Source organism: Euprymna scolopes, chromosome 20 (assembly GCF_053919585.1).
Source record: "Euprymna scolopes isolate OS-2025 chromosome 20, ASM5391958v1, whole genome shotgun sequence".
Classification (NCBI taxonomy): Eukaryota; Metazoa; Mollusca; class Cephalopoda; order Sepiida; family Sepiolidae; genus Euprymna; species Euprymna scolopes.
In genome coordinates, this window is record NC_136501.1 from 88,238,390 (window position 1) to 88,256,766 (window position 18,377).

An 18,377-nucleotide genomic window follows, 5' to 3' on the forward strand; every position below is an offset into this window, starting at 1 on the left:
CTTAGTATCGTCGGCCTCTTTATGTTTCGTTTTCGCGACTTTCTTCAGCCACTTCCGAAACTGATTCTTGATTCGTCAATATTCAGTGCCTACATAAGTACTGAAATCTTGAGTGTGTTTATTGCTTACAACAATAATAAACAGTTTAATGTAATTGTTTTTTTTTAACAAAGACCTGTAACACGACTAAAACCATTTTTCTCAAGTGAATCTTCAAAATAAGGAATGATAGGAATCACGTCGTTTCCCGACATGATAATTGTATCGGAAATGTGATATATATTGATCGTATTGTTAAAATCAATTTAGTGCTTGCTGCGTATATAATACGAAAAAACAAACACACTTCTAAAATTAGTAAATAAGCCGACATACTGGCATATTTCCGATATGGCTATCTCTTTTGCTGAGTGATACTAGTCAATATAAAATTTGGAACAGCATGTAAAATATGTCAGCAATTCGGAATGTTAACTCATTGTTCTCGGGCAGGTAACTTTAGTTTACTAAACTGATTAAAACATATATCATTTTTTCTTAACAATAATATAAAACTTTGTTATATTAAATGAAGTAGTTGAAAAAAAAATTCTTACAATTCTGAGTAAAAGTGAGTTACCTCGCTTAGAGCAATGAGTTAAGATTCCTTATTGTCAATATGTCAGACGAAAAGTAAAGTATTTTAGAGAATTATATTTACAATTATATTATATTTATATTTAAATATTCAATAGTTAGTTATTTAATTGCATTTATTATTCATTCAATCGATTATTAATTTATATGATTTATTATTAAATATTTATTTTTATTTTATATTTAAATATTTTAGGGAATTTATTTAAAACACTTAAAATATTTATAAAAATATTTATTTAAATTTGTTTCACTAAATCTTTTGTTATAAATATATTAAATAACATGTGTTTCGCGACATATTTTAATATCTCTACGTATTAGAAAAGACTGTGAATGTGCGACGTGAGTGTTAAAAGTCAGGTCTATGGGATTATTATACATAAATACATTTTCCTTCCAAAAGCAATTATTTTATTTCATGTATATTTTTTATTACAAAAATTTTTTTAAAAAAATGTTTATTTTAAAAACATATATTTTTATTTAAAATATATATATATTTTATTTAAAAAATTTTTTTTATTATTTTAAAAAATATATTTTTTTATTGAAAAAAATATTTTTATTTAAAAAGAAGATAGTACTCACCCCTTCCAAAATAGAACACACACACACACACACACACACACACACACACACACACACACACACACACACACACACATAAAATTGGAATTTCTGTTCTGCTCATGGTACCAAATATGCAGGACCTCAAATTTAATGTAAACAACTTGTTACCTAACTGCCCATCCAGTTTCCGCATTTCCTATAAACCTGATCCCTATCACAATAGGGCATTGACGCATATTCTTCATTTCCGGTAAGGGCTCATTTGATGACGAACTAGCTGTACAGACCCGGCGTTATCCGGGAATCATTTTACTTTTTTGTTTCGCTGGTTTTTGTTTTTGTTTATTTGTTTGAGTGAATAATAATAATAATAATAATAATAATAATAATAATAATAATGGGTTTGTTTTACAATCCACAGATGAAAGATAAAGTTGTCAAAAAGATAAATATATAACAAATAAATGTTAACAAAGACAAAAAATAACTTTTCTACCTAACTGCATAAGGTTTTAGTGTTTTTAATTAAAATAAAATGTTTATTCGGTTCGATAAACAAGTAGTAATTAACGTTACGTGCGAGGAAGAAAAAATGGCCGCGATGTTTCTTTACATTTAAAAAAAAATGTCACGGTAATATATATTTCATCTTTTTTTTTTACCACCCTTTTGCTTTACTTTTTATTTAAGTTATTGTCAAAAACTTCAAAAATGTAAAGAAACTTCGCGGCCATTTTTTCTCCTTCGCACGTAGCGTTCAATATTACTTGTTTTCGAAACCGAATAAACATTTTACATTAAATAAAAACGCTAAAAACTCATCCAGTTAGGTAGAAAAGTGACTTATCTCGCTTTGGTAACATTTATTTGTTATATATTTGTTTTTTTTGGGGGGGGGGATCGACAACATTTCTTACCTCTGTGGATTGTAAAACAAACCAATGAAACCGCATATCTTTAAATTCTCTAACCCAACCCGACCCCCATTGCCATATCACCCCCCTCCCCCCCCCCCAAAAAAAAAGAGCGAAACCAAATAACCAAATAGTCAAGGAGGAAGGAAAGACCGATGAACTGACCAAACATCAGCCGAATAAGTGCGAAGAGAACTGGGAACTTGGGAGGCTTATTGCCACTCAAATCCCAGCAAAGACCAATAGGTGCTGCCAACGAGAATTCAATGGCAGGCAGCTGTTGAAATGATGCAAATTTATTTGCAAATGGTAGAGGAAGAGAGTACTGGAAACCTGGGGAGACTTGTTGCCTCTCAACCTCCAGTGAACACCACAGGCTGTTTTCAGGGAAAGATCTCTGAACACCTGTGTGAAAGCTCCTTGTGAGCCAATAATGATGATGATGATGATGAGGAGGAGGAGGAGGAGGAGGAGGAAAAGCTTTGAAAAAAAAAGAATAGGAGAAATTGGAATCAGAGGAATGGCTAGAAAGATGCAACGAATAACAATAATATAAACAGCTGAAATAATAATTAAAAAAAAAAAAACTTGAATGCCGAAACTTATACGCATGAGCCATATGCGCCGGCCAGACAAACTGTTGCAGAGGCCAAATATGAAGAAGCGTTACATGGAACCGAGAACATTAAAGCTGCATTTATACAAGTTCTCTATCCCCCTCCCATTGCCCCATCACCGCCTCCCACTCCCTCCCCCCAAAAAAAAGAGTGATACCAAATAGCCGAGAAGGGTCAAGAAGGATGGAAAGACAGAGGAGAGAGCACTGACTAGACCTCCGCTGGACAAGTGCGAAGAGAACTGGTACGTTAGAGAGGCTTATTGCCACCCAAATTCCAGTGGAAACCAATGGCCGCTGCCCGCGAGAAATCAATGGTAAGCGGCTGTTACGATAACACAAATTCATTTGTAAATGTTATCGAAAGAGGTGGAAAGTACTGGAAATCTGGGGAGACGTGTTGTCACCCAGCTTCCAGGGAACACCACAGGTTGTTTTCAAGGAGAGATCTTTGATGACCTGTATGAAAGCTCATTGTGAGCCAATAATAATAAGAAGAAGAAGGAGAAGAAGAAAATATATCTCAGTAGGAACTCATATTATTTTTCGGTAAATTAACATAGGATGCAAGAGTCCAATCATGGTATTTATTTGTTTCCCTACGAAAACAAAATGTGACACAGGGTAATGCAGAATGTACCTTTGAATATTCTTACTCGATTTTTTTCTCCCCCCCCTCCCCACTTCACACACGGAAAAACTTTAAACAGCTCCTCCCCACCGTCGCCTTTCTATTACTTGAGAGTCCCTTCTTATCACACTGTACTCCACCCTCGCTATGTAATCCTGACTCAGCTCACCTGATTTCCACACCTTTTAGCTATTATCCCCCCCCCTCCGTCTTTTCATTGCTTTTCTTCACTGTAACCATGACAACTGAACATGTCATTGCATTGTCATCCAATGAGAACAAACAAAAGAAAGGGGCGTTAATTTAAAAATCACATTTTTTTTAATTAAAACAAAATAAAAGATAAAAGAATTTTTTTCCTTTTTTTTTTTTTTTCATTTTTTCTTTGTCGTTGACGATTTGCTAAAGTTTAAAAAAAAAAAAAAAGATAGGGACAAGTCCAGAGTTCAACCTAATTACGCAAAAATGCAGAAAAATATTTATGATGTACACATCCGTCACAGAACGAAAATGTCATATTCCAAAAATTACGTAAATTAATAAAGGATGCTTATACAGTTTAATCAAGATATTAAAAGATGAAATATCGAAAAAAGGTTATATTGTACGTATCTTTTTGGACTGAAGATCTCCGAAAATAAATTTCATTTAATTTGATCAAGTAGTTTTTTTTTTTTTTTTTTTTTTTTTTTTTACAGCGGAAAAACACGTTTTTATGAGAGCGCGTTGAAGTCAGCCATCTTAAAAATTGTTGTACACGCCACGGGGAGAAAAAATTAAGTGAAATTTATTTTTTCGGCGAACTTCGTTCCATTACGGATACGTACAATATAACCTTTTTTTGATATTTTATTTTTTAATGTCTTGATTAAACTGTACAAGTACCTAATAAAGTATTTTTAACAAAAAAAAAAAAAAACATTATAAGAGGAAACAAGACGTTGTGTTTAATCCGCCATGTTTAATAAAGGGAGCTAACTCAATCCGAACTACTGATATTCAAGAATCAGCATTGTAAGCCTCTATATACTATGAATCGCTAAAACTCGTAACAAATGATTTTCTATATATATTAAAAAATATATATACTTGATCAATTTACGTTATTTTTGGAATGTGACATTTTCGTTCCGTGATTTCTGTATTTTTAAAATTAGTTTGAATTATAGACTTGCACCAAAAATTATATTACCTTCAACTTGCCCGTTCAATTTAATATTCAGTTGTCAATGTTTTCTATTATTATTATCTGAAGAAATCAAATTTTATTTCCTAAAAGCTTTTTCCTAAAAACAAACTGCAATCTATAAAGATTGCAACAGGCTTAAAGTGATTTCAGCGCGTGGATTTCCAGTCTTCTAGGATGTACGTTGTTGATGCCGCTACTTTATAGGAGTTTATACGTTCATATTGGGTTATTAGTTTGACATAGATTCGTTACTTTTAAAGTTTAAAACAATTTTCAGACTTTGAGTTCACACGTCGATGTGAAAACTTACTTCCTAAAATATAGATTAGTTCTGGGATTGACCTTATATTAAAAAAACAGAGCAAAATAAAAACTTTGTTTTAATTGTTCCAATTTGCCGTTATTTTCAGTTATCTAAACAAGTGGCCCATCTTTTTTTCAATGATATAGATATATAGATATATGATATATAGATATATGATATATATATAGATATATAGATATATGATATATATATAGATATATAGATATATGATATATGATATATAGATATATAGATATATGATATATATATAGATATATAGATATATGATATATATATAGATATATGACATATGATATATAGATATATAGATATATGATATATAGATATATGATATAGGATATATAGATATATAGATATATGATATATAGATATATAGATATGATATATAGATATATAGATATATGATATATATATAGATAGATATATAGATATATGATATATAGATATATGATATATAGATATATAGATATATAGATATATGATATATAGATATATAGATATATGATATATAGATATATGATATATATATATATATAGATATATGATATATAGATATATGATATATAGATATATGATATATAGATATATAGATATATGATACATGATATATAGATATATAGATATATGATACATGATATATAGATATATGATATATAGATATATAGATATATTATATATGACATATAGATATATGATATATAGGTATATTATATATGATATATAGATATATGATATATAGATATATGATATATGATATATAGATATATGACATATAGATATATGATACATAGATATATGATATATATAGATAGATATATAGATATATAATATATAGATATATGATATATAGATATATGATATATAGATATATGATATATAGATATATAGATATGATATATGATATATAGATATATGATATATAGATATATGATATATAGATATATGATATATAGATATATAGATATATGATATATATATATATATGATACATAGATATATAGATATATGATATATAGATATATAGATATATGATATATAGATTTATGATATATGATATATAGATATATATATAGATATATGATATAGATATATAGATATATGATATATAGATATATAGATATATGATATATAGATATATGATATATAGATATATAGATATATGATATATAGATATATGATATATGATATATAGATATATGATAAAGTTATATATAGATATAGATATATAGATATATGATATATGATATATAGATATATGATATATGATATATAGATATATAGACATATGATATATAGATATATGATATATAGATATATAGATATATGATATATGGTATATAGATATAAGATATATAGATATATAGATATATGATATATAGATATATAGATATATGATATATGATATATAGATATATAGATATATGATATATAGATATATAGATATATAGATATATGATATATGATATATAGATATATAGATATATGATATAGATATATAGATGTATGATATATAGATATATAGATATATCATATTATATATATAGATATATGATATATAGATATATGATATATAGATATATGATATATGATATATAGATATATGATATATAGATATATGATATATAGATATATAGATATATGATATATAGATATATGATATATAGATATATATATAGATATATGATATATAGATATATAGATATTGATAGATAGATATATATAGATATATGGTATCTATAACTCTCCCTCAATTTATGTTGTTTCATCGCTCGTTCTTATTTCAATTCTTTCTATTACTTTCGCTTCTATATCTATCTTTCATAGTTTATCTATCTTCTGTTATTATACTAAAGCTGATTAATCAGGTCTTTTTCCTATATTTTTAAAATCAATTCAAACGTATTGCGTTTACAAATTTTTGAGATGAGGATTGATAATTTGGATTATTTGGATTATTCGGACTACTGTTCTCATGTTGAATGCTAATCTCTCAACATTTCAGAAGGTTCACTTTGAACTGATTGTAACATTCTCAATAACAATTAAAGAGGGTTTTTTTTTATCCATACATGCGCTGGGTATTTATACAGCGTTTTTTCATTTTTTATCCATACGTGCACTGGATACTTATATGGCGTCTTTTCATTCACTACGTTTCATGAGTGGTCATCTATTGTCTCATCTGTTCAACTAAGATGATTAAAATTCTGCCGTTTTGTCTAGCGGTTGCTATACAATAAACTTCGTTTTTATAGAGGAAATAATACACCAAAAGAGGTTTGCTGAGTTTTCTTCAAGGTTTTATTTGCAGAAAATAAATTAAGGAGAAAGAGACTAACCTTGTTTTGTAATTCTTAAATGTGACTTTCTAACTTGAAATGGTTGACTCAAATGGACAGTTCGTATTATTTGGATTTATCAGACTACTGCTCTCATCTTGAGTGTGATTTTCACAGCGTTTTGGTCGATGTAACCTCCGATCTTCTTCAGGTGTATCTTGTTGAACTCGGGAATGTTTCTGTCGAACTCGAAAATTTGGATGGAATTTCGAGCAGAACCCTTTATTTACATCACTCTTGTTCCGTCACCCATGACTAGACAGAGGTTCTAAGTAATTCGCAATTGTATTTTTCAGTCGCCCACACTAAGAATTGAACCTTCAGGAGAATATGACTTTTTACAAATTATTTTTCCAAGTACTCTAACCATTGCACCATGGGTCCTTGCCGACAATTCTAGTACGAATTTTAGGAGCCTTAAACATCTTTTCAAAAATTCAGAAACGTCACAAACGGACATATATAAAAAATAACATTCGCCTTAGATCCAATTTTCCTACATTATTGGCAGTGTCTGGTTCGCAAGGCTTCCCAGAGAGACTGATCTGAAAAATTTTTGTTTCTTTCCATCCGTCATTCTTCATTCTCTCTCTCTCTCTCTCTCTCTCTCTCTCTCTCTCTCTCTCTCTCTCTCTCTCTCTCTGTTTTGTTTCCGGCATTTGATTTCTGCCTTCTGTCTCAACTTCACGTCAATCGTCTCAAGGAACGATTCTATTTGCAGGTCATGGTTATCCTAACATGCACTAAAGCTTGCCCTTGCCAAAATTCACTTAACTAACTTAATCGCTACTGACGTATGGTCCCTAATAAGTAACATGATTATACTTAATACTTATATTCATTGTTCCACGAGTCCATGTACAAGTTATACTGAGAATATGGTTAAAATTACTAAAGCCTTTTACCTGGTCATGGCTAACAGATAGTTTCAGTTCAAATTTTTTATCTAGTGCCATCTTCCAACATTTACATAAAAAACATCACTGCCCCCTCAAATTTCAGAGAAATTCTAGTTAACAACACCAAAATGCAACACGACGAAACGAATGTAAAAAAATTAAAATCCTTGAAACTATTTATATCAAAACACAAAAACCTAGCCTGAATCGGGCGACATTTCAGAATAGTACCAATACGTTCAAATGCCTCGCATAACTCCTTCCCTTTCCCAACACCCACCCGGTCTTGCCATTGACCCTAGAACAGGCAAGCTCTCTTCACTTTCCCCTACCACACCAACGCCCCTACTACTGTCAGCACTCACAACGAACTTCCCTAGCACTCCAAATTACTATTTAAATAAATCTTCCCATAACTTCTAACCGAGACTAAAACACATTCCTGATGATGTGAAGACGATTTCACGAAAAGTTTGAAACCGCAAACCCTTCGAAAAAAGAAAAATGCTTGAACTATACATTTTCATTGAAAAAATAAAAAAGCTATTACTAAACAGAAGCTTTCTGTTGTTTTTAACAATATCTGCCTGAATGAAGAAATGCTGCCTAAATACACTCATATATATATAAAATATGTATTTAATTACATATATGTATATATGTACTTGTATATGCATATATAAGTATATATATGTACATATATGTATGTATATATATGTATTTTTATGTATATAATACGTATGCATATATATATATATGTAATTTATATATATTTATGTCTATATGCATGTATAAATATTTATGTATATATACACATAAAAATGTATGTATATATATTTATGTATATATGTATATATATTTATAAAAAAATGTATGTATATATATTATGCATATATATATATATTTTTACATAAATGTGTATATATATTTATGTAGATAAATATATGTATATATAATATTTATATATATTTGTGTATATTTATGCATATACATATTTATATATATATATATTAATGTATAAATATAATATATATTATGTACATATATTTATGTATATATATTATATATATATATTTATGTATTTATATATATATTTATGCATGTATGTATATATATATATATATGTGTGTATATATTTATGTCTATGTATAAATAAATATATTTCTAAGTTTATACATAAATATATATATATATATATTTCTTTTTATGCATAAATATGAATATATTTTTGTATATATATATTATATATATTATGCATATTTGTATATCATTGTTTATATATATGCATATATATATTTATCAATATACGTATTTATGAATATGTATATGTGTTTATATATATATGAGAATAATGGAAATAGTATTCCGACAAAATAGAGTAAATAAAAAGGAACATACCGAGTTATATGTTCATCAACGTTTCGTCTTTATTTCGGGATTCATTCAGAGGAAGTCTCGAAATAAATACGAAACGTTGATGAACACATAACTCGATTTGTTTCTTTTTATTCTCTCTCTCTCTCTCTGTCTCTGTCTCTGTCTCTGTCTCTCTCTCTCTCTCTCTCTCTCTCTATATATATATATATATATATATATATATATATATATATATATATATATATATAACTACTTCATTTACTCACATTAAATTAAAATATGAAAGTATAAATTTATGCGTAAACTTTAAGTATTTACTTCAAAAGTGCTCAATACGTAGGTAGAGCTAATTAGTAAGTTGTAAAATATATATGGCGATTACGCTACACTGAATATTCCGCGCTTCATCCACTCTAGGACTCTTCAGGCTTATGCGCATAAGCCTGAAGAGTCCTAGAGTGAATGAAACGCGGAATATTCAGTGTAGCTTAATCGTCATATATATTTTACACCTTACTATATATATATATATATATATATATATATATATATAAATTTATAATTTACTATATATATATATATATATATATATATATATATATATAAATTTATAATTTACTATATATATATATATATATATATATATATATATATATATATATATCCTGAAATTGTTTTACAATCAGTAAAACTTTATTATATCGCTCAGTGGTACAGAATTAGCCAACTTTTTAATGTTTTGCCTATATGTGTCGTATCCGAGATTTTGATAAACTAATTGTGAGATGTTCGTCGATGGTTTCCACTTGTGCCTGCAAAAGAAACTTAAGTTTTAAACAAACAAAAAAAATGAAAGAATTGTGTTTGAGGAATCGGAAATTTGCCACAAATTTGTCTCATTCCGAAAGCGATTCTGATACTGCCAAAGTTGTCAAATATACTTCCGTAAGATAATTATTTATTTTTCTAGAATACATTGCTTTTAGAAAACATGGCTCGTAGAAGTAAATTTTCTGGTGATTTTTGAAACATCATTGAAAATATTAGGTTTTAAAAAAATCACTCTTTGGCATTGGTTATTTTTTGACTTAACACGGTTGACCTTAAACTACCCCCTTATAGTACATATCTGTTTTTAGTTTTGTATTTTCTGAAAAATCACATTTCAATAATACGGGGGTACGCCTTCCAAATGGTAAAGTTTACAAACAAACATGTGCCTACGTTGTTCACCACGTTGCCTAGAATACATATTCTATAATTCAATAATAAAATTATAATTTTTAAATAATCAGATTGAATAATACAGCTGGGACATAGCTACTAGGATTTTACATGACTAGTTGATTGATCGGATCAAGCCTCTCCGATCTCCAATCTAGCTGGAGTAAGGCCGATCAGGAAGAATAGCTCAGCCAATAAGATCCCATCCTAAAGCATCATGGTTTGCCACCCACAGCTTACAGGAGGAGTTTTCACGGGGATTTGACCCCTGTATATGGGGTTGCAAATATATGGTCTTGCTGATAAGGCGGGACTGACTGGGAAAGAAACGTGTTGCTTTGTTTCCTAATAGATAATATATATCTACATATATGTCAAGTAGATTATGATGTGGCCTTTATCAGGGCATGTTTTCTTCCTTGTGTGTGCCACAGAGACAAGATTGATGACAAGGTCACCTCGTTTTACAATAACAAAGTGCAGTTGGGTGGAGAGCATGGTATAGGGGTGTGCGGTAGATTCGACCGTTTCTTGCTTTTGTAGAGAGGAGTTAGAATTTTCAGATTGACCAACTTATCTGTTCCTTCAGATGCTGCACTTCAATTTCTTGTTCTCTGTCAGTAGAGGAGAACTCCTTCACGACTGAGACAATTTTTATTTTTGTTCCTTTTCTCCATGTTAAAAAACGACCCTGGTGTCTAACTCTGTCCCGTGGGGAGGCATTGTAAATAGGAACTTTGCTTTTATAATCGCATATTTTGAAGGCTATCGTCGCCATCGATAACTCTTAGTTGAACTTCCTTCCATCTAAGATGCAGCATCTAATTTAATATCAACTATTATAGTACACTACAGCTCTGGACAAAAGTTTTGCAACACAATAAAAAATCCGAGCACAAACCACAGTTAACAGAAGAAACTGTAAGCTTGTAAAACTCTCTGAATTGCTGTCTTGTATATGTAGTTTGAATTTCATAAAAATCAGATATACGTATTGAAGTTTTAAGAAGGTTGTCTCCCATGAGTAAAAAAAGTGAGGGGCAAGGATATAATCTGCGCATATAGGATAATGTAGAAATTAGGGACCACTTCTATTGTCTTCTAAAGAAAATTTTATGCATATGATAAATAAAAATTCATCTAAATAAAATATATTTGAAGTTTTAAAAGAAGTTCGATCTACATAGTCCTCTTGGGTTTAGAAGACATTTAGAGATTCTGAATCACTTGTTTTTACTAAGGAAAATGTAAATACATATATGATTAAATATGCACTCGATGATATCAATTGGAATTCATTTTTTTTTTAATAGAGCATGAATCGATATTCTCCAAATTTTGGTATACCAGCCTTTTCCATTCATCTCTATGAAAATGAAACAAAATTAATTAGAAGATATCACGAAAGCTATTAAGCATTTACATCTGACCACTTTGACTGACTGTACTTTATATATTAGACTAGCAAGAAAACCCGACATTACTCGGCATTGAATGAGGATGATTACTATGTACTTTTTTATGTTTCTAACACAAAACATTCCTTTGTTTTTACTGATCTCTCACCTTCCCGTTTTACCCACTCATATAAAATGTTTTAAAACTCATCAAATTAATGTCTTATGCATGTGTTTTAAATTTCATTAAATTAATGTCTTAGTTTGAAGGAGGTTTTATCCCCTTGAGTCACTTAGAGGTGGGTTACACGTAGATATTCGACACTTAAAGGGTTACACGTAGAGATTCGGAATCACTTTCATTGTTTTCCCTGAAGAATTTTATATAAAATAGGATATATTAGGAGTTTTAAATGAGATTCGACCATTATATATTCCTTATGTTAGATATCTATCTCATTAAACCTTATCATCGAATGGCTTTTTGCCTTGATAAGTGCTGACTCATGAGTAAACACATGAAAATAAATAAAAGTGGATAAATGAACTAATGATGAGTTGTAGTAGTACTAATAGTTGTAGCTATCATCATCATCATCATCATCATCATCATGTTTTAAATGGATTTTACTTTTAATATATATATATATATATATATATATATATATATATATATATATATATATATATATATATTTTTGTAAATTTAACATATTCAATTTTTCCTTTTTCAGGTCGCAATGGATGGTGGGAAGAAAGTGTGGGTGCCACACCACACGGACGGCTTTAAGCTGGGCCGCATTGTGGATATTGGCAGCGATTCTATCACAGTTGAACCTTTCGATGCGCCAGGCACTGTAAGTTCATTGGTTCTTGTTGCCTTCTCGTGATTTCTCAAATCTATTTGTCATGACTTTGCAGGAACTCTCTTCCCTTTATGTCACGTACTTCTCCCCATTACGTCATATCCTGCCACGTCGTCTTTTATTCTAAACGAACGCAAAGTGTAGTATCTGTTCTGATGCTGCACCAAGTCTTTTCTGTCCTTAGTCAGTGAAGAAGAAGTCCTTCTAGACTGACACATTTTTATTTTTATTACAATCCAGAGTTTTGGGAAGTTAAATTTTCCCCACAGTAAAAACCAAACTTGCCCTTGTGGTGAGGCAAATAAATAGGAACTTCAAAATGGATTTTTCCATTATTTGCTAAATTTTAACCTTACATGGAATATACAGTTCGTAACATCAATTTCTACGCAGCCATCATCTGAATATTGTTACAGACTAAAATCAAACTCAAGTAAAAAAAAAAAATTGAAAGTCACGTGACTTAAAGAATGTTTATTTAGTAACTTTAAATGTTTAAGTTTTAGTTTGGTTTGATTGTGTTTTGCTTTACGGCATATCAACCCTTTTTCGGGTTATTTAATGCTGAATCAAGTAATTTCTTCAAATGTTTATTCATAGTGTTTATTTGGTCGTTTTGTAGAAGAAAAGTGTTGTTTTTGTTTTTGACTTTGCACAACATGATTGAGCTTTGCAAAAGGAACGGAGAAAACAATAACATCAATGTTTGGTGCATTTTAAGTCAGTAACTTCACTAAGGTAACTTACTTAAGAGAAATTGAGTGCTTCGATAATGAATAGTAGCTTGAATAATCTAAACATTAAATAATACAGAGTAAGTGGCCGCCATTGATATAATTAAGCCCCAATAAATGATGATTTGAAAGCGACCCTGTAATTTCACGAAAACGGTGAACTGTTTAAATGACAACAATTACAATCCCAATTACCACCTTCAATTGTGGCGTCCAAATTTCAACTTCAATCTACCTCTCTCTCTCTCTCTCTCTCTCTCTCTCTCTCTCTCTCTCTCTCTCTCTCTCTTTTTCTATTCGGTCTCTTTCACTCCCCCCTCACTCTCTTTCTATCTTTCCCTATCTCTTTTTTCTCTCTCTAGATTTCTCTACGTTTTCTCTCTTTTTCTCTCCCTCTTTTTATTTCTCTATCTACCTACCTATCTATTTGCATTCTATCCTCTTCTCTTTTTCTTAGTCTATATCTCTCTCTTTCTCTCTTTCCCTATCTTTGTTTCTTTCTCTCTCTTCTCTGTTCCTCTAATCTGTAACCCCCCACCCTCTCTCTCTATCTATCTCTTGACGTCACTAATCAATAGTTATATGTCTAGCTAGAAATTACCCATTCGTTTATCTCCATTATTGTCTGGAGTCGAATCCAGCCCATTCTATAATGCCATTGTCGCAAAAAACAAACACACACACACACACACACACACACACACACACACACACACACACACACACACACACACACACACACACACACACGCGCACAATCATCATCATCATCATCATCATCATCATCATTTAACTTTGATATTTGTCTATTATTCCGATTATCTAGACTATTCTCCGCATCTTCATTATTATTTTCACAAACGATTCAGCCGATGTAACCTTTGATCTGCGATTAAAAAAAAAAAATTTAAAAAAAACAGGATCCGAACATAAAGTACTCACTGCCGTCTATGCTGCGTTTTTCATATTTTCTGTAATTTTAAAACTAAGATTAAAAGTTAAGAACATTGATTACATTTTTGGCATTATTTAAATTTATGATGATGATCGATAGCGTCTACGAAATAACTGGAACGTTAAAAAAAACAATGATGATCTAGTATGAGATCCGAACCCATGATAGCATAAAATATTGGAACTGGTCAGTCATTTATTCACAAGGCCATCAATTTAACAGAAATATTTTGTCTTTTCAATCTATTTAAATGAGTTTGGTCACAGCCTACTAATATTAGCAGTCCATGCGCTAGCATAGTAATTTTTTTTTTTATACCTTTGCACATATTTAAAATCGTTTGATTGTAAAGCAAGGGTCGGCAACCTAGGGGTTCTATGTCGGATTCGGCTTGCAAAGCTATTTTGACCAGCCTGTGAGCCTGATTATGAATGTCTTTATTTTCAACACGGGAGACGAGGCTTTCAAATTCAACAAAATGCCTGCTGTTATCTCCCTCTGATCCACCAGATCGAATTTGCATATTATGACTGCAAAACTCGATTAAAACCCAATCATCCCCATTTCTCTATACAAAATAATAAATAAACATAAAACAAAAAAAACTGAGAGCCGTTTTGACCGACTGACATTAGGTGGGGACAGTTTCAGAGGGACAATGTTGTCTCAGTAGGTTTTCTGTTTTATTCCTCCGACAGCGCCCCCCACCCCACAAGCTTTGAAATTACCCATAAACTTATAAAAATGCATTGCATTTGTATAAGTTTATGGTCAGAAGACATTGTGTGCCAAATTCTTGAAGTTTAAAAACGTTATGGATGTTGTCAGGAAAATTATGAATCTGATTCTATCTTATGAATTGAATCATGGACAATTCAAGCAATTTTTATTTAATAAACAGACAGAATATGGGGCAAGTGTGCATAAAACGAGGCCCTAAATTTCAAATATGGCGACAGGTTTGTCGAGTGAGGTATGAAAGCACAAAATTGATACAATACTTCCGTTATTCTTCAAAACTGCTTACTTATATATTTGGACAAAATATTAAGATATTTTTTGTTAACATATTTTTTCTAACATATTTATGTTTTCTTTTTTAAATGTACTATATTTAAATATACTTTATTTACCTATAATTTATCTAAACCTGCTCAGTCTATTACGATCGTCGTCGATTTAAAAAATATTATTTTTATAGTTAACTATATTTTATGTTTATTTTTTTTTCACCCCACCCCCTTATAATGAAAATATATTACAATACGTAAACTTTCTTTGTCGGTTGATTTTGTGTTTTTTAATCGCATAGAAATACCTAAACAATTTGACAAAATATAAAAATAGTTATTTGAAAAGGATATGCGATTAAAAAACATAAAATTCATTGATAAAGAAAGTTTACGTACTTTTATATATTTTTATTTTAAAGGGGGTGAAAAAAAATAAACATAAATCATATTTAACTATAAAAAATAATTTTTTTTTAAAATTGGCGACGATCGTACTAGTTTTAAATAAAGTATATGTAAGTAAAGTATATACATATAGTACATTTAACAAAGGAAGCGTAACTATATAAAAAAGAAAACATAAATATGTTAGAAAAGATATATTAACAAAAATAATGTTAATATTTTGTCAAAATATATAAGTAAGCAGTTTTAAAGAATAGTGGAAGTATTGTATCAATTTTGTGCTTCCATATCTCAACTGACAAATCTGCCGCCATCTTTTAAAATTAGGATCTCGTTTTATGCACCATTACTGAATATGGTGACCTTGCATATTTCTGTGATCTACTCTGGCTTAGCTGAGGATCAATGTTAAAACAAATATTTGCCTTATGTAAAAAAGTTGACGATATTTCTCGAAAGTAAACGTATGGACAGTTCACCTTTTCGAAATCTTGATTGAATCACAACTTTATTGATTAGATCACAACTTTATTGATTGGATAACATCATTATTGATTGGATCACATCTTAATTGATTGGGTCACAACTTTATTGATTGAAGTATAACTTTATTGATTGGATCACAACTTTATTGATTGGATTACAATTTTATTGATTGGATTATAACTTTATTGATTGGATCACAACTTTATTGATTGGATCACAACTTTATTGATTGGATCACATCTTTATTGATTATATCATAAATTCATTGATTGGATCACAACTTTATTGATTGGATCATAACTTTATTGATTGGATCACATCTTTATTGATTGGATCACAACTTTATTGATTGGATCACAACTTTATTGATTGGATCATAACTTCATCATTTATTGTGGATAGAATGGCTCATTTGAATCGTTTAAAGTTATTACATCAACGTAAAACTCAGCTTATAAATAAGATGTAGATGCTGTTGCCTTGGAAATAAAAACTTGTGTTGTGGGAACAATTTGGAAATAAAATTATGCCTATTTCCCATCATTCCAAACAACGAAATCACAAGATTCGGAAGTATTTGTGAATGTAATCCAGGATTTACAAAATTAATTTGCATCACGTCTTGCTGACATTCGTCTGAATAAAAATGACTTCTAATAAGTTTGATGTAGACGTGGAAATGGTATCGGAATGATTCCAAATAAAATTGATAGAAATGCAGTATGATGATATATTTAAGATCAGAATTTATTTCCAAAGATATTCATTAATTCATTTTTATGCAAAATATATTTTTTAAAGTGGAAAGTATTTCAAATTAGTGATCCACGCAAAGATGGCAACTTTGTCTGGAAATATCAATGTGAAACATTTTTCTTCAAACTGAAGCAAGTAAGAAAAATTTTGGACAAGATTGACTGATGAACACCTTGATGTGATCTTGATGTGACCTTGATGTGATCTTGATGTGATTTTGATGTGACCTTGATGTGACCTTGATGTGATCTTGATGTGACCTTGATTCACGATTGAATGAGTATCAGCCATCATCCCTCCAAGATGATTAGATCGTCCTTGTCGTTTTGACGGATGAACATTTATGTTCAAATCTCCCGATCAACAGTAATTATCACTTCCTGTACTGATGATTGGGTAAACGTGAAACACTAGTGCCTGTAGATATATAAATGGTCAATATTTATTGAAAAAATAATATATATATATATATATTTATATTTATATATATAGATATTCATATATATATTTATATATATATATATATATATATATATTAATCTGTAGTGATAAAAAGGGATGTATAGTAGTAAGATAAAATCAAAAATAGTTTTAAGGCTCTCAACATCCATATTAGAATGGTCTGCAAGGACCTATGGTTTAGTTGTTAAATCAATTGTTAAATTTCAGTGGTGAATTACATTCTTGTACAAGCTAAAGGTTCAATCCCCAGTGCGGGGTCACACTCAAAATACAATTGCAAATTACCTGGGATTTTTATTTGGTCGTGGCTAACAAAGTGTGGATTAAAAAAAAGGTGTTCCAATTTAAATTCCGACAGAAAGATTCCCAAATCCGACAAAATACACCTGAAAGAAGGTCGGGGGTTACATCGACTGGAACTAAAACGAATTACACTCCAAATGAGAACGGTAGTTCGAAGAATCCAAATAAATGAATAATCAATCCTCATCCTAAAAATTCCAGAAATATTTTCTTTCTCTTTCTTTGTGTTGTTCTCTTTCTTATTATGTTATATTTAGCTTGGCCAGTACTAAATTGA

The 18,377-nt window shown here is 30.0% G+C and overlaps 1 protein-coding gene across 13 annotated transcripts in view; it reads left to right on the forward strand.

Annotated features, from left to right (window-relative positions):
- Positions 1-18,377, forward strand: part of LOC145241536 (unconventional myosin-VI-like) — a 381,082-nt gene that overhangs the window by 207,423 nt on the left and 155,282 nt on the right. For all 13 annotated transcript variants that reach the window (XM_080104590.1, XM_080104593.1, XM_080104586.1 and 10 more), the window contains exon 2: positions 12,855-12,977. In XM_080104590.1, coding sequence (XP_079960716.1) covers positions 12,861-12,977 — 117 coding nt within the window. In that variant the 5' untranslated portion in view covers positions 12,855-12,860. The remainder of the gene's footprint in view (positions 1-12,854; positions 12,978-18,377) is intronic.